We start from the raw sequence: 27347 nt of genomic DNA, 5'->3' as shown, positions 1-27347 counted from the left end.
ACGACACGCGCCGGCCGTCCTGCTGTCCGCCGCCGCCACAGCGGAGCGATTTAAAGTTGCTAATCCATGAAAAGAGGCGCATTAGCTGAAGAGGCTGCTCTGTTCCTTGCTAATGTGCAGGAATTACTGGGGGACAATGGTGACAAGCCGGGCTCAGCTCATGAACAAGCGCAGCTGTAATCTGAAATATATGAAAGTGACATGAGGCAGTTTGTGAGCTGGCGTTGTGTGTGACGGAAGTGACGGACGGCTTTTATGGCATCCCACTGCCCTTGAATCACACCAGCCTCTGTTACATAAGGAGAAAAGCCGCCATGAAAAGCAAGAAATTCTGTTTTTTGCCCTCAAAAAAAGCAGCGTCTCGTCATCCAAAATGTCTTGTTAGCACCCTCCCAAAACTTTGCCTTCACAAGGAAATATGGCTTTCATAAGAAACATGAAAGAGCAGAGCCAGAAGGCAAAACTCTCTGTTGATGGTGATTCGAAGCGCGGGGTGTGATGGCCGTAAATTGAGATGAAAGAGTTTGCTGCTAATGTCAAACATGAGTTGCGTTTCCCTTCAGTGCTGCGATCATCTCATTTCTCATTCTGTCCTACTCGTGACTCCGGTGACTCTGGCTCAGGTCCTCCACGGCTCTCCTCCAGATACTGACCTTTACCATCCTCCACCGCCCTTCGATCTTCTCCGTTTCATCGCTCGACTTGGGAGCAGACTTGGCTCTGAATTGCTTCCACTTCTCTTCTGTCCAGCGCCAAACTTTTATTCTCCTGGCTTTTTTTCTCCGCTCTCCAGATCAAAATCTCTTCCTGTAGTCCGTGGAGGCTGCTGTCTGACCTCAACCTGTCAATCTTGTTGACAAAAAAGGGTGAAGAGCCACGGCAAGGTCCCATGACAAGCTTCAATTATCTTTCATTCTGACCTCATACCTTCCACTTTCTCCGCAGCATAGCTCCACATACTCACAGCCTTCCTCTCGCACTCCATCCCTCAGTCAACCTCCACTCCTCCAAGCCTAGGAACGTTATTTTCCCCTCACGCTTGAAGCATATGTCAAGGGATTCCACGTAACTTCTGTCACTATGAAGGTTGTTGATCTGTGAGGCAATGACCCAGGTGCAATGGCTGACAATGGAAGTAGAGCGATGCTGTCCGTACTCAAGCATTCCGTCATCTTTTTCTGTCAGAAAATATGAAACACATTTTCCACTCAGCTGAGTTTGCATGGAAAACAACGTCAGAAAACAAATATCAGGGTGCTGATGTAAATGGAACGTTCCATGGAATGGTGTGAAACGGATGTGTAAGACACCGGTGGTGACACGGACGGCTGCGCGCGACATTGCTGGAAGATTAAAGTCAAGGGCACGAATTACTAGTATTTATGGCGGACCTTAAAAGTTAATGGCCGCATTTACGGATGCATTGAATGCGCCACTTGGAGCGGTCCCTGGCGCCTCCACATTCATATCTGCCCATGGAAAAAAAAATATTGATTTGAAATGGATATACTGATTCATTTTTTTTTTCATTTGAGTTACATTGTTTTCCACATAAAAACAACTGCATGGAATCCATTTAGAGAACATTTTCTTTTTCTTTTTTTACTTTCCCACACACACAAAAAAAACACTTTTAGGGTCACGCAGATTAGGGTTTATATCATAAATAATACTTGTGAAGTCACAGCAAATTAGCCAGAAATTAATTACTATAAAGTACTGATCGATGTTTTGTTAAGACTGATCACAATTAGGATTATTAACAGTAAATAAATAGATTATTAACAATAAATAATCTGAAGTGTTACAGACGAATGATACAGAGACATTTTTACTTGTAGTTTTTAGTTAGTTCTAGTTTCTCACTTTTTCTTACTTTTTTATTTTTATTTTTCTATTGAAAAAAATGTAAAAAGATGAATTATTTATAAAGAAACTTGTTTCTGGAATTAAAATAGCGATCATTTGGGGGAAAAAATGTATGTCCCTCATGTCACCAGATTAAGTCTTTGACACAAACTGAGTCTCCAAATCTACAGAGATCACTTTCAGCAGTTGATGTTGACATCTGTGCGTAACTCAATAGCAATAGCTTGTAAATGATGGACCTGGCGCACTGCTTATGGACGAGTCCCAGAGCCAAACATCTGCAGCAAACCTCCCTCCTGACACCTCACTGGTGTATTCTTCCCTGGGTCTGTAGCAGGCAGCTTAAAACCGATCAACCTCGCCCGCACTCTCCGCCTTGCCCTCTCCGATTTCATGTAAATCTTCCATGTAAGTCTGAGCAGCTTCAAGATGTATTCACAAAATCACATTAATGTTGAAGCGCAGATCTGCTGCTAGAATCTCACTCCCTGAGCTGCTCTGCTTCCGGCGTGGAAGACTTCTGCCTCGGTCACGTTCGACCTGTACAAGGCTCGATCGTGACTGCAGCATGAAAAGAGTGGACAACAAAAAAGTACCAGGAGAACTCGTGAAGCGCCTGAAGGAGTGGAGTTGTACATTAATATTTAAATACAAACTCAGAAGGGGGACATGTAAGTGCATTGGCTCCATGATGGGAGTGAGTGTGAGGAGTGGACAGATGCTCTTTCTGGTGTAAACAAGACTGAAAACAATCTCTGAACATCTCGTATCGACGGCTGCCGGTGATACCCGACTAGATTTAACTCGTTCATGAATATATATTTGAAATTATTTTTGTCTACTGTAGCACGCAAGACCAAGGAGCGGCTCTTTTTTGTTCCTACACAAGTCAAAAACTCTTTCTAATATTGGCTTGGTGCAAGAGGATTCACAAGAGGAACACGGGCGGATGTGTAAACAGTGGCAACCACCAGGGAGATATTAATCTCAGTTCAAGAACTTTGTGGATTAAAGAAAATATTTGTTCACTGGAGGGAAAATGCTAATCACGTTCCAGTAATTCTAAAAACAGAGTTAAGGCCAAACTCATGCCGGGCTTTATTTATTAACTGACTCATTAAATCATTTATTGTGCTAAAAATGTTCATGTTAATGACTAGTTTATTATTATTTATGTATTTTTCATTATTGTTCAACACAGCAGGCAAAACATACCAAGGGGAAGGCAACGTTCAAAGCAGGACATTGTGACTCAAATGTCAAAAATGAGGAAAAAAAAGGAGCGATTCTTTATATATTGTCTTGTTTTCTTGGACTGTTCGGCTCATAAAGGATGGAGGTAATAAATAGTTCTTTTCTGTCATGTTTTTAGTTGTCTCTGAAACTGATGCAAGACGCCAGCGTAAATGCAGATTTTTCAAGTTGGTGTTGTGTAGGTGGGAACAAGGACTAAGACGAACGCTTGTCGTCTAATCTGAGGTCTTTGTTTTGCCAAAACAGCAGAATAATTGAGGCTGCCATCCATCAAAGCAGAACAAGATGAAACCCAATGTGAAAGGAAAAACACAAAAGGCGGCGACGGGAAGTGTGAAAAAGTGCGTTCATAATTGTCCTGAATGCGCTTCTTTTTTCATTGCATTTTGATGGCTGAGGTATTTTTAGGGGCTATTCACTCGAGCCTCTACTGAAGAGGTGACTTCAGTGAGGAAAAAAGAACGGTTTTCAGTGAATTGCAGAATGTCTGTTTGAATGTGCAGAGACATCATGAGCAATAAGTCGTTGCCCCGGAGCTGACAAGGCTACAGCGGGACGCAGCGCGGGGCGTGTCGCTGCCCTGGTCTCTCAGATAAGCCAAGGATAATGGAGTGACGTGGGTTTGATCGTGGCGAGATCAAATTAAAAAACCTTGCTCCACAGTAGAGTTTGTTTGGAGTAATGGCCGTCGCGTCGCCTTCAAGTGTGACTTTCTTAATTCAAGATGTTATGAGAACTGATCCACAGGGAGCAAGTAAAGACGCTGAAGACGGCGCAAATCAGCACTTAACAACACACGACTGCTGAGGTCTGAGGTTCTGCCGTATGGAGTTACGGTGCAGATGGATGGGGTTAGCAGGGGGTCAGGGGTCAGGTTAGGGTCTTGTGGTGATTCAAAGGTGAGTTGATGTTTATGTTTGAAAAGATATACACATTTAAAATGAATACGTGGCAGGCTTCCCTTGAAAAAGAAAAAAAAAACTGAATTTAAACCATTGCAGTAAACTAGAAATGCTCATGTAATTTCTACTGTAATTTCACCAGGATTTTGCCCCAAATTATTGCCCAGGTATTTATTTTGTTGATAGTATTCAATCCTTTTTTTATGGCACTTGAAATATGGTTGATGGAATATTGGCACAACAGCACAGCAGGAGGTGGCATTTTCAGATCTTGAGAGGCACAATATGCCGAGCCCCTCATGCACCACAGCGTCTTCGTCGGATTTGTAGGAGTGTTGAAATATCTCAATATTTATTGCCTTAATATTTTAAGTTGTCTATATCAATATTTAGCACGTTCACACTTGGATATGCTGCAGCACAGTGACGTTAAATATGTTTTCTTTTTGCACGCTAGAGATAAGACTGCGAAATTTGTCAGATCAATAGACTAGTTTTCATGCACATGATATTGTACTTTATTGTCAGATTTCCCCCCTTAAAATGATGGTTCTTTTTACAATATATTGCTGACCTTATGACATTGCCATATATCACAACGTATCATACCACAAGATATCTGCCGATACACTCCCCACTCATAAGTCTCCTCATGTGTCAAAATCCGGCCCTTTTAACGTGCATTTTCATGATGTTCCAGCACTATACAGCAGTGGAAAATTACCTGAATACAAAGACAGACACCTTGAAAGATGAAAAGATGAAAAATGTGTTGACTTTAAAACTATATATATATATATATATATATATATAATATATACATAGTTTTCAGGTGTTTACAGATGGATTTGGTCCATTTTTAGCCAGGATTCATCTTTGTTTTTGTTCAGCCAACACTCTCAGTCCACCATTCTCAATCGCACCTCAGGTGTGTGTCTGGCTTGGTGACAAATGTGATGGTTGGGTGGCAGCAGCTCCGGGATCCAGCTGCCTCTTCATGGTCCAGGACCTGCCGCAGCTCTGGGCCTGAGTGGATCCACATTTGTGGCTGGCGCTATGAGTCACTGGAGATCAGATCAGGACTGATGTAGAAGAAGCCTTTGATGCTGAAACATCAAAAGTGGTGAAAGCAGATCTCTCCTGAGCGCGGAGAGACTCATCTTGTGGAGGGATGATAGTTCAGGTTCAGGTTCGATGACGTCCCCAGGTGAACCACACCGGTCTTGTCAGTAGGTGTCTGCTACACTATCGTGATTGTGACACGTGATGCGGTCCATATGCTGCATCACCGACTGTTGACATCTGGGCGGGGGCATCACTTAATATCCTATTGTGACACCGCTTATGTAAGTCTGGGATTCTCTCCACGGTGAGATTAACACAGCTCCAGCAGCCGGCGGGACTCTTATTGCACAAATGGAAGAGACCATGATATTGATAACAAACACTGTCCAATATGTTTCTGCCGGAGAGCAACATTACAAATATTTAACTCTGGTATGTGGATGAGCTGTTGTGTTTTTGGCCGCTGAAGGAAGTGTGCGCTTAATGTTGCGTGCTCGCCGATTTATTAAAAAGCCAATAAAGTGTCTGATAAAAAAAAAAAAAAAAGCAATTCTCTTTAAGCCAATAAAACGGACACAGCACCTCAAATAATTGGGTTTTGAAGCAGCTCCTTTTTTAAGCGATAGCAGTTAAAATTTTTATCCTGTGTGAGAGCTGGTGCAAGACTTTGAACAGAGAAGAGGGTGTCTGACGTCAGAATTGTATCAGGTGTTGCAGCCTGATGGCCTCAAAATGACCCCACCCCCACCATCGATTTTAGAACAGATAGCGCCGTCTAGTGGGCTCCGAGAATGAGGAAACAATTTCATGAAGCCTCGTTCGCCCATCACTGGCTACAGGCACTGTAAGTGTGGCATCTCAGGCAAAAGTTGGTGCACTTTGGGTATTCAAAAGGAACAAAAAAAACTTCTTTTCTTTTTTATTTGGCTAATCCAACTCATGTCTCACATGCTTGCTCTTTATTTGATTCCTGTACCACGTCTTCTATGCCGACAAATATCCGGCAGGACCATCTTTCAAGGGACTTGATGCCTGTGCCGCTGGGTGTCTCACCAGATGCCTCCGGGCAAATAGTCCATTCTGTTTTTAGCAATCCACTCGAGTCTTAGGTTATTACTACCAAGACTCAGGGAGGCTTGGAGGAGGTATGCACTGTCCTTGCACCTTTCTAGTCAACCATGTATGAGGAAATTGTGTGTATACCCAATCTAAAATTCAACCACTGGTGCCTTCTATTCTGTGTTAACACTATGAGAGGCGTTGCTTTGATTTCTTTCAGTCTCTTACCGGGGTTTTCTTGAAATGACTGAGCCTTGAAACGAAGCCTGTCTCGCATCTCTAATATGTTAAATAAGCTGAAGACACAGCAGGCTGTTTTGTTCTGTTGTTTTTGATGCCGGGCACTGAGTGATTTACCATTTACTGGCCTTGCCACTTGTTATTGTGTTGCTGCTGATGTGTTGTTTTTCTCCCAGAGCTGAGTGGTCGGGACTTAGCTTGACTTTTAAAATAGCGGCTGCCTGTCTCTTCATTAGAGACAGCATCTTAACTATGTATTTACCTGCGTATCTTTATGTTGGCTGTTCCAGTGTTGTAGTGTGTTTACCGTTGTATTCATCTGTGTATGCATATATTGTGTTTGCAGTAAGCGTGTCCGCGCCTTATCGCCTCTAGCATCCAGCGTTTGAGCTCGAATTGAAGCAATGCTTCCTGAAATTTGGAGGCTGAAGACACTCTTTGTCACAATAACCAGGCACGAATCTGATGCTGTTTTTGTGGATGCTAGCGGAGCACCTCTCGTCAGTGGGCTGCAATTTGCAGCTGCGGACGAAAGTTGAATGCAAAATAGCTGGGATAAAAGTTCAAATCCAATCTCCGTGCACAAGCAAGGACTACAATGTGCCTTGGTTTCCTTCTTGGCTCACTATTCCCCCTCTGATAACAGCAGGCAGCCTGCACGCCGGCAGTCATGCTAGCCATTAGCTAGTGGGTGCCAAACACTGTTTTATCATTCTGCCAGAAATCTTGCCAGAATTTTTTTTTTATGTCAGATACTTATTTATCGATTCTAACCAGTTTTCTCCGCCGCACTTTCGCAGCTCACCTAGCCAGTGTTGCGCCATTACATTCAGTGTCCTTCTGGATGCAGGTGGTGAAGAATTCCGATTTAACAAAAATGTGCCCATTTTGTTACCCTTTTTTTAAAGAAACTGTATGTGTGGTTTGTGTCCTTCCTGGAAAGTGAGTGAAGCTGTAGTGGATCTACTGACCTCACTGAACCATTAAAGAGGAGGAGAGCCAGGAAAAACCTGCGAAGACTCGGCTTGAAAAACATGTTTCTGCCAGCAGCCTCTTCAATTTTAAAATACTTTTCTTGCTTCTGTGGGAACCAGTTGCGCTGCACCTCAATAATTAATCACGGTGTTTGGACTTGGATGTGATGACTCCAGACAGGTCAGAAGATTTCAAATCGTCTTGGACTGGTCTCCAGCGTGTGTGAGAAAATGATGGACACGGCAGCACATAGTTTCACCTGTAATTACCTCTGCATTTGTCTGGATTTTCGAATGCTCTGATCATTTCCCCATTCATTTCTATTACTTCTGTTTAAAAAAACGAGTTCCATAAAACACAATGTAGATTGAATCTCCAAAATCAATCAACTTTAATCTCTACCAATGTTTTAAAGGCTTGTGTGTGTTGACTCACTGGCTGAACAGAGAAATTATAGAGATAAAAAAAGAATATCCACTGCAAAATTTGAAATGTTCTACTTTTTCTTCTGCTCTTTCTCCATCTTCTTCTTCTTGTCCTCTTTTTCTTCTTTGTCTTGTTGGATCGGTATGTTTGGATATACGTGTTCTAAAGTAGAATATAAAAAAACGAATATATAAAAAAGAATATATAAAAGTACCAGTACAGTTTCAGTATATATTGTTTTTCACTCGCTTGTCGCTTGCAGGTCCTGCTGTGCCAGTGGGAGTGGACGTCCAGGTGGAGAGCTTGGACAGCATCTCGGAGGTCGACATGGTGAGAGTCCCTTTTTCCGAACCTTTTTCACACTCCTTTGTCTTCATGTTTAAAAGGATACGTCCCTTTAATTTCTCCGACCCGAAAAGAGTGAATGAAATTTTGGGTCGATTGGTTCGAAATGGAGTCCAAGTAAAGTCACGTGACCCAGAGTCTGCTCCGTTTCTAGTTAATATTTAGCATCATGATGTAATCTCAGCAGCAGCTGTCTTGTTGACTCCCTCCTCTTCCAAAACAATTAGGTTGAACAAAGGTTGAAGTGAGACGTAATCCCCGACTGTCTCAGTCAGCAGCGGTTTACACAACAGCAGCATGTCGCTGTTGGCTCAGCGTTGGCTGCCGAACAGAAGGATGATTCAATTACATTACTCAACGTGCACTGACTCCGACTTCATGCGAAGCAAACCGTTTCCTTTAATTCTGATTACTCAACTGAAAACAGCTGCTAACTGGTTGAAAGGATTTTAATCCGGAGGACCAACCTCCAAGTGAAGGACAGCTTCGGATTCAAGAGTCTGTCTCCTTTCCTTCTCCGCAACATGTCGCAGTAGAGCTCGATTAGCTGCTCCGTCAGCGAGGACGTCCTCCGCATGTGTCGCAGCCTTCATTAAGCTAGCAGAATCTGTCTCAGTAATCCGTCTAATGACATTACATGTCGGCCGTTCCATCATTCTCTTACATTCATTTTTTTTCTTTGCTGCGTTTCCTGTTTGAATGTCAGCTCAAGTCTCATTTAATGAAAGGTCCCAGAATTATAGCGTGATCTCAAGTCCCTCTGTAGAGCCAGGGAGGCAGCGCAGGTAGGGTGTTTGAAGGACACAATATCGATGCGTGGACGCTAATAAGAAGAAAACCAAGCCCATCATTCACATCCATATTTCGCTTTCTTTTACTCAATATTAACAGTTATTTTATCTATATAATTCAATACACTTTTTAGCATTTTAAATACTGTTGATAGCAATGAGTCAGTGGGACTGCAGGGGGCAGTAGCTGCTCTCAGTGACAAGAAAGACAACAGAGACAGTGTTTTCTAAAATGCATTGACATTTACGCCCTGGTGGAGTGAATGACTCAGCAATAGTATGCGCAAGTATGGACTCAGAAACTCAACAGGAAGTCGGTCTGTTTGCTTCTCATGGAGTGGCACAGAACAAACGTATCACTGGGCCTCTTGATGCGAACAACCAACCAACTATAGAGTAAAACAATCGTCCTGTAGCCATAAAATATTATGACTGTCGTGAATAAATTGGTCAAAATTGCTCAGTTGCTTTAGAATGTTTTTTTTTCTTTTGATAGACAGGATACTAATTCTGTCTTTTAGCAGTTACTAGTGTTACTTATCATTACAATATTGTTTTGACAGTGATGTCTTTAAGATCTTGAGCACAAGGTTTTAACCCACTGGTGTCAAAACTCAAGAACCTGGGGTCTGAAACAGTTCTCTAAAATATTTGGATGTCAACAGCCATTTCACTGAAACCTCACATAACCCAAGAGCGCCCCCTCTTTCCACATAAACAAAACCGGTCAAGGCCGACAATGCCGTACGTGTTTAGCTCCAATTGAACTGCTTAAATCTTTTGAAAAACTCCCATCCAATCGCCGCCCTGTGTCTGTTTACACCGTGTTCGCTCTCTCTAAATGAACCTTGTTTACGTCACAGTGAAGAGTGGAGTCTGAGAGCTGTGGCTGAGGACCAGCTTGCCCACAATGCAACAGGGTCTTCCCTTCCATTTTATGATTTTCTTTATCATTTAAACCATGTTTGACTCATGTATAACTTTTTTTAAACAAACTTTTTTCCGACTAAACCAGCCTTTTTACTGATCAAAGTGGCGCTAGAGAACATCACAACAATCTGGAGTCTTGGTGTTCCAGCGCAAAAGCTCTCTAATGCTGACCTATAGAAGAAGCTGCGATAAGCTTCTGCTACTTTGTTGTAGGTGAGGTGGGTGAGACTCAGGACGGGTCAGAGCACTGCATCATACAATTGTATAGTGTTTCTTACAAAAAGAATTCTATTCTGTCAGTCTGTCCTTCAACCGCACCTTCAGTTTCTGGTATAGTTCTGCCAGAAAAACAAAAGATTTATGAATAAATATACCAACCAAAGATAAAAGTTTGCATGCGGAGAGAGAGCGAGATCAGGTGTTTGTTTATTCAACCATCGTGTCACGGTGCTGCAGTCGATCCCAGCTGACATCGCTCACCTTGAACAGATCACCTGTGGACACGCCGACGCTGATTCCCATTTCCTCAGCATGTACAGCTCCAAGGACGACCAGGAGCCGTTCTGTTTCCTGGAAGTGTCCTTTTGAACTGAGACTTGAGCCCCGATTCAGATGAATAGAAGGAAGTGAAAAGTGTATATCCCATGATCCCTTGCTGTGAGTAAGAAGGGAAGAGACATGGCAAGACTTCGACGCTTGGCCTTTAGCGAAAGAGCGAAAAAAAACCCAGAAAATCTTGTGTCCACATTATGTCTGCTCTATTGATCCTGATATATCGACCATTGCAGAGGCGCCTGAGTTTCTGCTGGATAGATTCTTGCTCAAAACCACCTTTTAAATGGCAGCAAATGAAATGGATGATTTGTTTTAGCTCACCCTTCGCTGCGCCGCCGAGCCCCTGTGTACACTGATCTGCCAAGATGTAGCACTTGGGAAATTTCTCAGCAGACCCATCTGATTACTGACAGCTATCTGGGCGTGTTCCTGCTTCCAAAGGAACCGAACAGTGGAGATGGATTGTTGTGTCAGGAATTGAGTGAGTGTTCTTCTGCTATTCTCATCTGAGGCTCAACCACCATAAGAGAATCACAAAAAAAAAAAAAAAATGGAGCAGCACGCTACAATAAAAAGCAAATTTAGCGACCAAGAAATTGCTTTTAAATCGAATTATTTTCTGTTTGAGTCCAAACATGCTCCAGTGTGACAGATTTGGTGACATCGCAGCAATTAAAGAGGATCCTGAGATCAGTTTCCCTGCTCCGGTAAATGTTTTTCCATATAAACAAGTTGCGTCTTCATGTACAGGAGCAATGCAAATGTTTCCATTTGCGACCTGAATAAATCACAGCCAGTCTACTATTCGGCCCACTCGCAAATTTCTAGATTGCGAACACACATTAGCACAAGGAGGAGTCTTTTTTTTTTTTGTTTATGCAAAACAAACACTCAAAAATAGGAAGAAGAAATTAGCCCAAGCTCATTTGCTCAGAGCTTGACGGACGTGTGGGATGGGGGCAGGGGTCCTATCATTGAGTGACACTTGAATATCTTCATGTATCCTCAACAGGTTGGCATACATTATGTACACCCCCTCCCCGACCCCTCATTTCACAGAGCAAAGCCCTCCCTGGTGTCTCCCAAAGACTCTCAATGGGGGAGCTGTCTAGACTCTGTGCTGAGCATCCATGTGTGAAAATGATGACTCACCCTACACTCCACAATTTGAGCCAGATTAATCTGGTCAATGGAATGTGCAGAGTGTTCAGTCAGCGTGTTCAGGAAGTCAGTCGACCTCATTCTTTGTGCAGGTAATGTTTCAGTCTGACCTACAGTATTTGGGTGTTTCGATCTCCACAGGGTTCCCACCCAGCCCTTTACCCTTGCTTTGCCAATCTCTTCAGGTGCTTGTTGGAGGGCCAGTTATTACAGAAACAAATTCCTCATCGGCTAGACCTTAGGAAGGAGCTCAAAATCCTGCCTTCTCGGTTTGGAATTCCCACTGTTCTTAGCATTCCAAGTCCATGTCCGTGCTGTTTTTTTTTTTTTTTTTGATGGCACCTTTACCACTCTCCACTGTCGGATTTTAAACTATAGGTAAACTAGCAGTGCCAAAATCACCATCACTTATTGTCTCTTGCCTTCATATTCTTTGCACTTAAGCTATGCAGCGGTGCTTAATACTGTCACCGAATGACACTGCTACATTCACAATGGAACGAAGAGCAACTAGAAGAGTTGCTATTTGAAGTGAACTATTGGAGCTGGCTGATGTTTAAGAGCTGATTCCTCTTAAAGTCGCTGGTGGTTGGTTAAATGTGCGCATGCACTGAGCCAATTGGTGGAGTTACGCACAGGAGAGCGAATCGTTGCAGCGCAGGTTTCAGACTACAATACACAGAGAGTTCACACAAGTCAGGTGAACAGTGTAGCCAGTGAAATAAACCCGTTCCTTCTTCATTTTAGCCTGATCCACACAGCCTCATTGTTCAGAATACGGTGGCCCCAAGTGGACAAAACTCTCTCTCACAACAGACGGATTCATGAACCTTATTAATCCGTTTGAGAAAAAAAAAAAAAAAAAGGCTAGCATCCACATTGTCCCCTGAAGTGTCCGTGAACGTGCACAAAACCCAACCACTCTGCGAAGCAGATCAGCGACGATGCTCTCAGGTCTACTCCTCTGTCCTTTGAATCAGATGCACCAGACAGATTATCAGCCTTAGCAGCTCCAGAGGTGACGTGATGAACATAATCTTGCACCAAATATCTCAGCATATGTCGCACTCTTTTCCATACATGCATGGTCGCTCATAAACGAGCTATATAATCCTGCTCCACCGGGCCAATGTAATCTCAGCAGAATGTCATAATCCACCGCCGCTTCACAAGTACATTGAAGTTTAATCCCGCGGCTATTTTCTTTCTGCTCTGCTTCCACACCACCCCAGGATTTCACCATGACCCTGTATCTCCGTCACTACTGGAAGGACGAGCGGCTGGCCTTCCCCAGCTCCACCAACAAGAGCATGACCTTCGACGGGCGCCTGGTCAAAAAGATCTGGGTCCCTGATGTGTTTTTCGTTCACTCCAAGAGGTCTTTTATTCATGACACCACCACGGACAACATAATGCTGAGGGTCTATCCTGACGGTCACGTCCTCTACAGCCTGAGGTGGGGACAGCGATCAGCAAGATGAAGCTTGGCAGCTCCTGATGTAACTTCACACTGTTTTAAATCTCCTCAGGGTTACAGTCACTGCAGCCTGCAACATGGACTTCAGTCGATTTCCCCTGGACTCGCAGACGTGCACTTTAGAGCTGGAGAGCTGTGAGTATTCCTCCTCTTATATGTACAGTGAAAAACAGCAAAAGCAATGAGTCATTCGAAGCATCCTGATAAATCGTCTGAAGCACACTGCACATCCCACTTCATGAATCGCCGCTTTACCCACCGGGCCTGCGACCAGCCTCACTTTCAAAAGACATTAATCTCATGAATGTTTCCTTTACTTGCTGGAAAGCAGTTAAATAAAAGAACAAGATTGGATGTAAATAAGGCATGACTTTCCTCCAGTGTGCGTAGATGGCTGCGCATTACTGAACTGCTGTGTTCAGGCCTCTGGTGCAGGTTCTTGCTGAAATGGTCTTGATCATCTCCCGAGCCACGACGTTCCTTCAGTGGTTTGTTTACCATTTCATCTGTCGTGATCGTGTTTAGTTTTTGTTGCTGAACATGAAACCTGGCTAAAACTTTCTGGAAGCATCTTCATATGAAAAGAAAAGAGCAGGATGGAAGATTTGAGGAAATATTAGTCGCTCTTTTATAACCAGTCATCGCCTTTATACTTTGACTTTCCTGCATCTCCTCAGATGTAGTCTCTCTAAAGCTCCTTGGACACAACATTTTAGCTTCTATAAGGAAGCATGAAATAAGAGCAAACTTTTACACGCTGAAGAAAAGAACACTTTCGACCTTGAGGTAAAGTGAATCACCACTCTACCACCCCGACAACGGCGAGTCATCTCGGGGGACTGAGCGTTGGCTTGGGGGTAGAAGCAAGGGCTCCACACCAGACCGACTTCTGTTAACTTTTTCTGCATTTAACCTTGACTCTGACATTTGTGGACGTCCCCAGACATTTGGATATGAGCAGCTGGTTCCTTCAGCCTGCTCACCTCCTGACATTTAAACTGTGGTGAGTGATGTGTCTCCATCACGAAATGGAGTTTTACCCTTCCTCACTCAAGGGCGGATTGCTTCAATACTTCAAAAAAAAAAATTTTTTTTTTTGAAGAATGGTAGATTATGACATTTATTAATGTCCCTTCTGAGCTGATTAACAACAGCAGATGGCACAAGAGGAACATTGCAAGTCGTTAAATAACAACTGAAACTCTGCATATCATTTTTTGCACTGCTGGTTTTTACTATGCAGTTGGGTGCGGGTAGGTTAATGGGAGGTGCTTGGGTGGTGTGTTGCTGGGGACCTGCAAACAAAGAGCAAATTACATGCCAACAAACAAAGCCGCACTATGAGATCTAAAGATTTTAACGCTTATTATTTAACTTATAATACGTGTTCTTTTGTTTCCCTGAGCTTAGTCATTGAGAGCAAGCTACTTTTCGGATTTGAACAAACCTCGAAATAACACGATCCTGTCTGGTAAGGGTACTAATACCTCCGACACGTCCGCGCCGGGATTGTGTGAACAAAATGGGAGTCTAGTTGGCAGCCATTGTTGTTAGATAAAAGCGAAATTACCCCTGAGCAAAATGAGACATGGATGAATGTAGCGGTGCAAGCAATTCATGCATTCAGCGTAGGGGATGGTGTCATGGCTGTCTGTGGGATCAGACCCAATTGCGGAATTGTTGCAGGCTGACTGAAGACTCGGGAGATCAAGGGTAGATTTAGCAAGGTTTATTAACAGTTACACGAGAACTCAAGATGAACAGGAATGGAGAACCAAGGGCGCAGATACCAGAACACGGAACGGGATATACACTCAAGGGCAGGGGAAAACCGCGAGGATCATCTGGCAGCGCAGACTGGAACCCAGGTGTAGAATTCAGCGGAGTCTGGATGAAATCCAGCTGCTGTGAAGCTGAAGTGAGAGAAGGACAAGGAAACGACACACAGGAACACAGGAAACAACAAAATATAAGCACAAGAGTTACAAAACATGACAGTTAGTTCGGAATAAATCTGCCGCAGATGCAATTGTGCTGACAATGAAGGCAACAGCACACAAAGCTATACTACATTCAGTGGGAACTCAAGATGAGTCTGAGTAAAAGGGATCTGTTACTAGACTACCTGTGTACTTGTACTGCTATGTGGAGGAATCTTGTTTGATGAGGAGAGTTTTTTTATCCTCCATTTACATCAGATAAAAATACCCAACTCTAATAGTTATGTTCAGAGGTGAACATGTGAGTCACAGTATAAATTTCCATCTTTTTGTGCTACAGTGACGCATTCATTTAAATTCAGTGTCAGAGTCGTTGCCTGAGCCGGAAGCTCCAAATGAGATATCTGTCTTCTGCTTCCATCAAGCATGGAATAGTTGTCGCACAGACGGCACCAATAAAAAGAGCGACCCTCCGAGCCTCCTTAGGCTAATCCAGACTGTGCTCAATGTTCTCTGGCTCCATTAGCTGACATCTGTTAATTAATTGACTTGCATGCTACGACGTCTTTGGCGGAACCTTGAACCAGGCTCCGTCTCCTTCAGCTTTGGAAGATGGTGCAGCTGTCATTCTGTTGGCATCGATCACATGAATGATGAAGACAGAGGAAAAGTGACAGGGCTGTGCTTGCTGTCTTGCAGACGCGTACACGGACGAAGACTTGATGCTCTACTGGAAAAGTGGTGACGAGTCTCTGAGCACCGACGACAGAATTTCTCTGTCTCAGTTCCTCATTCAGAAGTTCCACACCAGCTCTCGCTTGGCTTTCTACAGCAGCACAGGTATAAGCCTTCACAAATGCTTTGCTTTTATCCAAACAGACGACAGTTGGAGCTACCCTGCCCCAAGATACCAACCGAAAGATGACACATTTTATAAGCCGGTGCTGCTTTTCACATGGCACCGACAAACAGAGCATTGATTTTCAAGACAGACCTGAACAACAAAAAGTGATACTATTAGCATAAATAGCAGCATGTAGCCATGCGAGGGAGCTTTTCTATTAGCAGCGAGTCTCACTCTCACTGCGCGTCTGTTCTCCCTGTGACACGCAACAGACATTGTTTTAAATTTATCTTCCGATGTTTTTGTTTTGAGGGAAAAGCAACATGGAGTACAGCGGTGAAAACAGATCAATCGGGTGCACTGATGTAGGATTGTGGAAGAAGATATAGAGGCGTGATATAAACTTTCTATCTGTCTGATCTGCAGGCTGGTACAACCGTCTCTACATCAACTTCACGCTGCGCCGCCACATCTTCTTCTTCCTGCTGCAGACCTACTTCCCCGCCACGCTGATGGTCATGCTTTCCTGGGTGTCCTTCTGGATCGACCGCAGGGCCGTCCCTGCCCGAGTCTCCCTCGGTAATATCTGTGGGCATGGACTTGCTTCGCTGCTTTTACAGTACAATAACTGGCCTTTAGAATCATGGGTGTCTTCAGTTGATATAGTTGAAGTGTGTCAAAGGGTTTGTTTGCCTGTTTAGGGCTTAAGGTAAAGGTGATTTAAGATTTCATGAGTAACAGCAACAAGCGAGTCCCATAAAAAAACATCGCTCACAGTTCTTTGAGAGGACAGTGTATTCCCTCACATGTGCGGCCATTGAATGCAAACTATCTGCCGAGTGCTTGCAAACCTTCACACGGCGGTGTAAAAACATTCAGTCTGGTGCAGCAGTGGATGAAAATTCCTTGGTGAAATCACACTTGACAGAACGGAGATGTGTTTCACCCTTGGACCTCCAGAGAGAACTGGAGTAGTGTCTCATTGTGGATATAACCCTGCAGAATCCCAGTGGGAAGCAGGTTTGATCAGCATGCTGGAGGGTAGTAGGTTCGGAGAAAGCACAGAATCTGGTCTCTGGTGACATACCGTTTGCATTTGCTCTGCTTGGGGGTGGAGCTATGGCACTTTGACAAGTGCATACAGACTGTAACCCATCGATGAACTTGTTCAAATAGCTGTCCAGCCTCCCATCTTCTCCAGAAATTCAGGGTGCTGAACTCACTTGGCATTGGACCGTTGAGTGGTTGGAAGGTCAAGAAGAAGCGGCTGTATTCCCTGAAATTGATGTTCCACTGGAGCCCTCAAACTGGTTCATGAGACCAGCAAACTGGAGAGCATAGCATTCGGACCAACCACAATGATAAGGGACAACTTAAACACATCCAAGCTGGCAGTTGTATATCTTTAAAGGATACATTAAGTTCCTTGGTTCCTGAAAGCCTTTCAATTGTGCTCCTTGTCTGTTCCGCAGGAATAACCACCGTGCTGACCATGTCCACCATCATCACAGGTGTCAACGCCTCTATGCCCAGAGTGTCGTACATCAAAGCTGTGGACATCTACCTCTGGGTCAGTTTTGTCTTCGTCTTCCTGTCTGTCCTTGAATATGCTGCTGTCAACTACCTGACCACGCTGAGGGATGGAAAGGACCGAAAGCTGCGGGAAACAGCCAGAGAACAGGTACGTTGGTGATGTCAGAACCAGTAACCTCATTGTTTCTCTATTTTATTGTCTCTCCCACTTTCCTTTCCCATGTGACCAGTTCTTTGACCCACCCATGTTACCAGTCTACGGATGTGATATTTAGCAACTATGCTTTGTTTTGTAATACTGCCATAAGGTTCCTTTATAAAGAACATCCAATATTTAAATTCATGCTCGACATAGCCTTTCAAGAGGTGTTTGATGTTGTTGCAAAAGTGACTTCACAGAGCAGGAGCTGGAAGTTAAAATGAACTTCATTGAGGTTTATACATAAAATACATTGCATGTTTTGAAGATGTGTACTTGTTGACGATGAACTCACCAAAAAAGAAGTTTTCTGACGCCAATATTTTCAAGAAAAGTCACTGACTCTGTGTTACTTTCTTTGTTAATCCCTGGCATTACAGTGGGGAACCACCAACTCTTGGAGTTCATGGTGTATAAAGCAGAGTATCTGCAATGTATTCCAGGAATATTGCTGTTGGCGTCCTGACTTCTGCACAGAGATCTTAACACCAAATGGCTGGCTTGTTGGTGTATTGCAGTCCTTGTCCTCTTTGGCTTCTTCACACCAGCACTCAGCATCTGTCATACTGATACATATGGCCAGAGTCATCTTGTAGTGGCTACTGAGGGAACAATGTCCAGACCGGCTTTTAAACCCTTATTTTCCGACCACACATGAAAACAGCAAACAGTCAGGGCCCACGCTGAACGATGTAGCGGCGCTCTCTGGCACTCTCTCAACCTGTTTTCAATTAAACTAGCGACAGAACTTGTTTCTGTTGCCTTTCAGTCGCAGTCTCAGACACTGGCCTGCAGCTGCGGCATGTCTCACACCCGCACCATGATGCTCGACGGTACCTACAGCGAAGCCGACGTCAACAGCCTGGCGGGCTACACCCATGCGTCCATGGCGGCCGAGGACAGCTCTGAGAAGCAGGAGCGGATGGTCGTGCACCTCTCCATCGACAACGAGTCGACGGGGACCAAGAAGAAAAGCAACCGCAGCTTCCGAATCATCCAGAACACACACACCATCGACACATACTCGCGCATGATCTTCCCTGGCTCCTACATCCTATTTAATCTCATCTACTGGTGTGTTTACTGCTGAGCCAGCATCTCTCTGCTGTCATAAGAACTCAGGTGGAGCTGTACTGGAAAAACCGCCTAGTTTTGATCATTTAGGACTGGTTTACTCCGGGACCACCTGACTGCATAGCTCCATCACATCACTTAAGCAACAGTATGATCCCTCCCATGTGTCCCACTGATGCCTACAGTAAGGGTGAAAACGGTGTCCCAGTCTGTCTGCTCAAAGAGCATCTGCGGATGTTGGATCACTGTGGAGGGAGCAGGTCATAGTTTTGTCTGGCGCTGCTTTTTGGTTGGAATTCATTTTTCCAATGAGTCGCGAAGAATTGCTTGTAATGCCCCATCAGTCAGAAAATCCTGGGTCCAACTGGGAGCAGTCTGACTTCACACACCAACATGGCTACTCGACATTTAAAATATAAATAAAGTGCGGTGTTTTTACTGTTTTTAGCACGAAGATGTCTTACTTCTTTCTAAGGAAAACTGGGTGATCTCTATGTGTGTGACCCTTTTGCCGGACCCCAAAAGCTCTAGCCGTCCTGGCTAAGGTCAGCCATTTGTTTTGGGTGGTTAAGTTAAGGCTGAGAGGCTAAGGAAAGCATTATGACAATGTGCGGACCTCACAAAGATAGTGCAACCAACCTGTGCATGTGTAGATGAACCTTGATGCTAATGCTAACGAATTAGCTCTTGCTAAACACCAGTGTGGTCATCATCTTCGCAAAAAGAGACACAGGATTTGTTTACCTACCAGAGTCAACACACGGTGGCAGAGAAAAATACAGGTCAGTTATGCAGAGGAACAGTAGTTTGCAAAGAATTCAATGTCAATATGTGTAATACACAGTGGATGCTAATCTTAGCATTTAGCATCTGGGCTTTGCTTGGTATGAAACACATGCCAAAATTCCTTATATGAAACTAAAATTCAAAAATCATGTCGGGTGTTACTCTGTATCAATCAGCCTAAGAAGTATTACCATGTGTTTTTCTAAAATCTGACAGCATGGAATGTGATTTTTTTCTCTTCGTTCACGGCCTTGGGCTTCTGACAGTCCTTCACATGGTTCTAATGCTCCATTAGAGTTTTAATGGAGTTCAAGCAAACCTTTTGAAGCTGACGCTGTTTCAAGGTGGTTGATCAGAAGCTGAAACAACAACAATTCATAAATAAACTACAAAGTTGTGGGTTCACATGTCTTTAAACCATAGTAGAGGCAGAGAAGAGAAATTCTGAGAGACACTCTGAGCAGCACAATCTTCTGCAAATATTTCACTATGGAAATGATGGTAAAGAAAGAAGTGTGCTCTTTGACATGAGGGGCTTTGATCCTGGGAATGGATTGGCACTCTAGCCTGTTTTATATTTTCTTACAAACTCCTTCTGTGGTGCTGTCAATAGAAAAAAAAGAAAAAAAATGCATATAACACTTCTATATGGATGTTGGAGATGAAGCTGGAATGGGCTACAGAAGAATCCGACAAACCTTTAGTGTCCTCCAGTAGACTATAGTGATGGGCTGATGAGGCTTCAAGGAACAGTGCCCTCATTTTCAGCGCTCAATAAGTGGCGCTCTCAGTTTAAAAATTGTGTGAGTTGGTTGGTTGTTGATATTCATGGAGCTTGAAAATCACCAGTACCTTTTCGTTTCTATTTCCCCTCTGAATCACCTGTGTTCTCTGTTGTCAACGATCTTTCAGTCCTCAGAATTTCAAGATGTAGATGGTTTAAGATGGAATCAAAAAAGTAAACCCTTAGATTAAAACCTAAGCCTGAGATCTCGCCTCGATTGACCCTGCAGTTTATCCATCCATCCATGTGATCAGGTCCCTCTCAGCTTCAGCCTGAGGTTTGGCAAAATTCTCATTGATTGTTTTGCGCTTCATTTAAGTCTAAACATTTCAGCAGTATTGATTCCGCCTTCTAATCGCGCTCAGCATCACCTCGACTATTCCGGATTGTCCTCGCGGCAAATGACGACCTGCATTTATTGATAATTGTGTCAGCGGGAGAAAGAAAGAGCTTAATATTATTTTCCAAAGAGTCAAAAAAGATTGAGCCGCTCTCCATCTTTCATTGGTGAAGATTTTACTTTACTGCGTTTCTTCTTGTGTTATTCTGTTGGGCCCCGCAGGTGGTATCAGAAACCGTGTTTACAATAATATGTGAGGTGCAAACACTAGTAACTTAGTAATTCCGCAGTAATAACTCCCAGCAGAGGATAATTCCACTGTTTACTCCTTTTACGGCGGTGTTCCTCCTGCTCCTCCAGTGCTCAATTGCATCGAAGGATTTCATTTGTCAGCTAGTTGGAGTTAGTAAAATCCTGCTCTGTCAAGTTAATCGAACTCTTCCAAGAAAAATGCCTCTGGGATTTCAGGCCAATCGTGGCGAAGCAAATTCATCGCATTTAAGGTGAACTAGTGAAGGACAAGAAGGAAGGATCTGGGCACATTCTTCTGCGTTGGCTACGTCACACTGCAGGTGCTTAAATTTAACTTTCTACAGCTGAAAACAGTGACGGACGCTCTGTGTTTTGAAGAGCAGAGGGCCTGACTTTATTTGTGTTTAAGCTTTGTGCTATTCGTATTACTGTTGTGCTAACATCTTGCCCCCCACTCACACGAATCATCCATCAGCAGGATGCTTTCTCTCTGAAAATGTACTTCAGATTGGGGACCGGTCTACGGTGTCCTCTGCCCCTTTGTCTGGCTTGAAGGACTTATATGAGGCTTCATGAAACAGTGTCTTCATTTTCAGTTTTCATTGAAATGGTTGTTCAAATCCACAGGTTTTTTTTTTTGCGCAGAGCTGAAAATGAGGAAACCATTTCATAAAGCCCCATCAACAAATCACTACTTTTTAAAGTTATCTGCAGTGTTGGTGATGTTTAGAATACCACCTTCACATATACGACCCCACGACATTCCGAGTGATGACACTAGTACAATGGTGTCAGTCACACTCCGCGAATGTGCAGACAGACTCTAATGACACTGTCCATGTCGACTGCATTCATGTTTATTCAAGCTGTTCTCATTCAAATTCAAATGGCGACTATTTTCAAGTACACTTTTGCATTCTGCGTTGAAAACAAAAGTGTACTACCACGTTCCACGTTGCCTTTATGAACCCTGCCGGTGAGGTCAGCACATGTGACTGTCCATACCAAGTGACAGCTAGTGATATGAGCGACACCCCATGGCTAACCCTTGCTCCAACCTCAGTCATTCTTTACCCACCCACGGCAAAGGCGGACCATGTGCCTTAATGGAACGTGGAGGGGCAACTGTTTAGTCTCCCTGAACATTGGAGATGTTTGTTTTGGTTGTGAGAAAGAAGCACCCCTGCCTCTGAGGTTTGTTTTTCAAGACTGACGTTCAACAACTCATGCTCAAGGAGGAGCTTTCCCAAATATTCATCCCGGAGCTGAAGGATGGAAACACGCCATCTTTACTTATTTGTCATTCAATGACCATCAATGTTGCAGGTTATCTCCAATGACTGCTCTTGTTTCGCATAAAAACACCACCCACTACCTGCATCACTGGTAAGTAGTTATCACAGTAACAAATAAATTATTGTAGTACTGGAATTATATCGCTATAGTTTTAATGTCTCCATCGACACGCTGCGCTTTAAAATACGGTCATAAAGAATTCTTAGCAGAAGCACCAATTACCAATGCAAATCACAAAGCACATTGAGAAGGCTGCTGCGGACAGAATCTTAAGCGCCTGCACCTTTAAATTCTTTGCTCAAAAAGGGAAACAAATTGTGGAAGGGGAGGCACTGGGCAGAGGTGGAGCTTTACCCAGGAGATGAACCCAGTGTGAAAAGTGAACATGCCAGAGGAAGTATCAAGACTGAAAAGGCATTACATTACAGATGCCCTATATCGCAGGACATTTCCTCTTTTTTGGAGCAAAAAAGCTGAGAAATTGATAGTCCTTACTCTACTGTTCTCTGGATATGCTCATATACTTCTATTCTGCCCTATTCATTTATTGTTAATGTATGAATGAGTGTAAGAGGAAAGAGGAGAAAGAGATTGCTATCAGTGTTAGAGTTGAACATTTTGAATTTCCAATTCCCTGTTAACTTTTAGCGCCTCTGAAAGTGTGAAAGTGTAAGAATGATTTTGACACATTTTGAAATATTGATAGGTGAAGTTGCGTACCTCACTGTCACCTAATGTCCAAAGGTCAAAGCCATGTGTGGTTTCCCCTGCAGACTTCTGTTGAGTCTGGTGAAGCCGCGATGCAGTGCTGCTTTCCTAACCACTCAGGCTGATCGGGAGAGGATAAGCTTTTGCTCTCCAGAAAGGTTTTAATATACAGTAATCCCTCCGGGACTTGTTACATCATAGATTTCACTCGCTAGAGTATGTAAAATTATATCGCAGATCTTTCATTATAGTGGGTGCAGACTATTTCATGCATGGCCAATTGATGGGCTGTGACAGGCAGAGCAGGCTGCTCAGTTCATCCTGCCTTGCTCAGTGGCATGTGGCATTGCTGCACTTAGTGTTTTGTTGTGATGGGATGAAGAGGCTTCAACAGTTTACCCATTCTCAGAACCCATTAGATGGCGCTACGTGGTCTAAAAACTTTGAATTTGAACAACTATTTCAATGAAACCTCATATCATTTATGAACCAACAGCGCCTCCTACTGAGCTCTGAAAATGAAGACACTGTTTCATGAAGCTTTATCAGCATATCACTGTTTTTTTGTTTTTTGCGTTGTGTGTAAAATTGCGAAAAGCCTGTCAAATGTTTTGCGTCCATTTAGGTGTCTCTCACAGGCGGGGAAAGACGCGGACAAAGACAAAGACTACAAAAATGGCGACTAATTTCGTAACAACTTCCAGATTGAATATGCCGTTTCAAACCAATTGAAAACATAAAGCATGTAGTTGAAATAGGGATGGGCTGATGAGGCGTCAAGAAACAGTTTACCCACCCTCAATGCCCACTAGATGGCGCTATCCAATCTAAAATCGGTGGATTTGAACAACCATTTAAATGAAAGCACACACCATTTACAAACCAAGAGCGCCCCCTACATAGCTCTGAAAATGAGGACACTGTGTCATGAAGCCTCATAAGCACAGCCCTGCTTTTAAGTAAACAAAATACAGTGGTACCTCGGTTTTCAAACGACCCGGAATTCGAACTAATCGGAGTTCGAAGAAAAAATTCGATATTTTTTGCTTTGGATTTCGAACGAAAATCCAGAACTCAAACGCCCCCGAAATAAGCAAGAAAAACCATAACGTGCACGGACCGGTCAGCTGACCCACAACGCGCTTTGTTCTTGTGTTTTACGCAGCCTCTGTATGCAGACGTGTCCCGTTAGCTTCATTTACTGACTGTTTTTTCTTCATATTGAGGTGGACCGTGGTAGAGTGTCACAGGGGAGGTGCTCGCTCTCCACACCTCCAGGGTTTGATGTCCTGTTGTGGGCTGGAGCTGGGACAGGGATGAGGCGAGTCTGGGACAGAGCGTTACTTGGTTTATGACTTTGTCACAGCCAAACTGCACAGAAGCGCACATTCAGAGCTGGACACGCACCGGGCACCTCTTCACTTCTGGAGAGACGTCACTCACTCGGCAACCCCTCCCACATGCAGTGGCCACACACTTAGAGGAACAGCGCACCTGCAGCAGACACTACATTCACTCCTACAAAAGCCTATTTTAAGGCTTGGAACGCATTATTTCTTTTTCCATTCATTGTAATGGGAAAAATCGATTCAGATTTCAAACAAAACGCTTCTTGAACGGCCGTTTGCACCACTGTACATGAATATGGCAGCAAGTTACAACTGGAAAAACAATCAGACTATGACTATTTTCTGACTTAGTTATGTGACTCAGAATTTCATTTCATTTAACTTATTTTTTCTCAACACATTTTTTGGTTTTTTAACAGTGTTTCAATTTCATAGTTGTCAAGCCAATACCAGGTTTAAACTTCAAGTTGTCTCCCTGTGATTAACTCATGAGATTTAGTAATAACCCTGTTGCAAGTTAGAATCACAAGCAAGTTTTGAACATTTAAGGTGAAATTTAACTGAGAGAACAGAAGAGTGTGTTCTCATTTGATCTTTTGAATTTTGGCTCCGCTGCGACGTGACACTGTGCCTTCCCGGTTCCAAGTATGCACAATTTATTTACAACTCTGAACTCATCATCATGAAACATGTTCTCAGCAAGAGACCATTTGATCTCCATGACATCAGCTGAGGTGATGCCAGTTGTGATCATGATGTAACATCTCATTTGGAAATGAAATTCAGAAATTCTTGTGTTCGTCTCTTCCTAACTTATCACACAAATAAATAAGTAAACACAGTGTCACGACTCCACCTTCCTCCTTGAAGGTGATTAAACTTCTAAGAATATTCTATCAGATGCGTCACGTATGATTTATTTCAGTTTAATCCAGATTGTACGGAAAGCAGCAGGCAAATCTAATCCCAAATAAACAAACCAAGTCAGATTTGCCGCCGGTACTACTACTTAGGGATATATTGACTTCACCACACCCTTGGATCCGTGTAGCTTATGAATCATACAGAGAAAATTCTCAATGACTGCCACTAAACACGTCTGACTTGCGCGGGGTTGAAAGGTGAAGTTGACCGTAATTGCTGTGTTTCAGGATTTGGTTTGACCTGAGTTTGACCCAGATTTTTTCTTAGTTTCCCCGGGTTATATTAAGCATTTGGGTCTCAAAAAGGAAATCCCTGATCAGCGTGCTGGTGATGATCTCTGGTCCAGAAAGGGTCGCGATGACATAATGTTTTTACAGCTGTGTACCAACAAACAAAACAAAAAAAAGGTGAGTGTTCTGAAATATTTGCTTATGTTCTAACCAGTCTTGAATATTCATGAAATAAAACTTTTTTTTATTTTTTTTATTTTGTCATCCCAAAGACATGTGATCTGGGATGAGCAGTGTCTCTGCTTCCTGGCTCAGAAAACCAGATGAATGAATGAATACTAATGGATGCTATTCTAAACCTAGACAGGTGGGTGGGGCGTGGAAATGCAGGGACACATCGTGGAACCAGATGACCGCACTAACACTGACACTCAGATGTTTCCTGCACTCAACTCGAGGACAGATGCTAAAGCAGATGCTCATACTATATCTGATAGTTTTGTTCTGCACCATTTTTACGATAGCACACCAAAATCCTATTTTAGCGTTTCAATTTCTTCAGTATTCTGGATGTTCGCATGGTCCACCAATGCAAACTAGTTTGTTTGTTTGACTTTTTTAAACTTTACTTCTGAAAAAATTAACGAAAAAAAAACAAATATAGTCACCTATATAACCGCCGTTCTCAGAAGTGCGCGAACCTGAGTGCGGTAAATTGGACAGTGAGCCACTGGGGTGGGTTGCAAGTGTCAGGGTTTTTCTTCAGTGTGGGGTTTGTGGGAAATATCCCATAGCGAAGCGTCTATTGGGCTTCATTCACTTCGGAGATCTACGGTTACATGTAGTTAACCTTACGTTTTTTTAGAAATAATAATAACAAAATATACACTTTTTTGAAAAAAAATTGAACAATTTTTTTTTTAAGTTAAAAACACACATCATGGGAAAGGATTGAAGACACTTATAGGATAGGAGAACCTCAAAAATGAGCACTTTTTGGCAGGAAAAAAGAGATATTTGTTGTATACTTCCATATATTTCACACGCAGACACCCATACGAGCCAAACACTGAAAAACATACATCAATAAATATGTTTTTAAGATTCAGTTCTTGATCATTTTGATGCAAACAAACATAAAACCTTCAAAACGTCATTATTCACAACTTAAAAATGCACCTCAAAAAGAATAGAAAAGTGTCATGTTTATAACCATCCTATAATTCAGGGTTATTTGGCTGTCAGGAGCAACAGCCACCTTGCTCTGCAAATTCATCACTTATCTTGGAAATACCTCAGAAGACTGCTGATAAGGAAAGTTTATGGCACAGGAGACATCATGTTGTTAATCTGTCCGGCAGCATTTGTTTGGCCTGCCTGCTGATTTACTGTGCAATGAGCATAAATCTAGAGTTGAAACAGGTGTTTAGGGGTGTTTGGGGGCTACTAATGTCAGGCAGCCACCAGGACAAACGTTATTCATATCCTCCCTCAATACTCAGAAAACGCAATAATTATGCAAAAGACATTTATTCTGTTTATTCCCCGGACTGTGTTTAGCCAGATGCAACAAGCTTTTACATTCTAAATACATAGAACGGTTCAGGAAGTGTAATGAAACTGTGACTAACCGCCATCATTGTGAGTATTATTTGCTTGTGTTTTTCTGTGCAACATAACTCAAAAACACTTTAGGATAAACTCAGATTAAATTTACAGTACTAGTGGAGATAGGAATGAAGAGCAAGTAGGATTGACAACCCAGAGGTTCATATGAGTTCAAGGGCCTTCAAAAGACTTCCGGTCAGGAGACTGTCGGCGGAAATTCGGAAAAAAACAATAAGCATTTAAATAGAATCCTATAAATAGAATATAATCCTTCTAAACTGTCTCACTATACTGTATAACAAATGATCACTTCAGTGATGAGCTTTTGAGTGGCTGCTCTTGTTTGAAAATACACATTTTTATAGTGTTATTGGTGCATATTTATATGTACATAAATATATAGATTGTAGAAATAACAATAAGCTTGTGTA

The 27347-nt window shown here is 43.0% G+C and overlaps 1 protein-coding gene across 1 annotated transcript in view; it reads left to right on the top strand.

The window, feature by feature from the left end:
• LOC128771628 (gamma-aminobutyric acid receptor subunit rho-2-like) overlaps window positions 1-23773 on the top strand; it is a 33778-nt gene extending 10005 nt beyond the window's left edge. Inside the window, exons 3-9 of the mRNA XM_053887132.1 lie at window positions 8053-8120; window positions 12805-13028; window positions 13102-13184; window positions 15689-15829; window positions 16260-16412; window positions 17306-17514; window positions 18335-23773. Coding sequence (XP_053743107.1) covers window positions 8053-8120; window positions 12805-13028; window positions 13102-13184; window positions 15689-15829; window positions 16260-16412; window positions 17306-17514; window positions 18335-18655 — 1199 coding nt within the window. The 3' untranslated portion in view covers window positions 18656-23773. The remainder of the gene's footprint in view (window positions 1-8052; window positions 8121-12804; window positions 13029-13101; window positions 13185-15688; window positions 15830-16259; window positions 16413-17305; window positions 17515-18334) is intronic.
• Window positions 23774-27347: the final 3574 nt, after the last annotated feature.

Source organism: Synchiropus splendidus, chromosome 15 (genome assembly GCF_027744825.2).
Source record: "Synchiropus splendidus isolate RoL2022-P1 chromosome 15, RoL_Sspl_1.0, whole genome shotgun sequence".
Lineage (NCBI taxonomy): Eukaryota > Metazoa > Chordata > Actinopteri > Syngnathiformes > Callionymidae > Synchiropus > Synchiropus splendidus.
The sequence above is the reverse complement of the archived record's forward strand: the minus strand, read 5'-3'. Positions and strand labels throughout refer to the sequence as shown.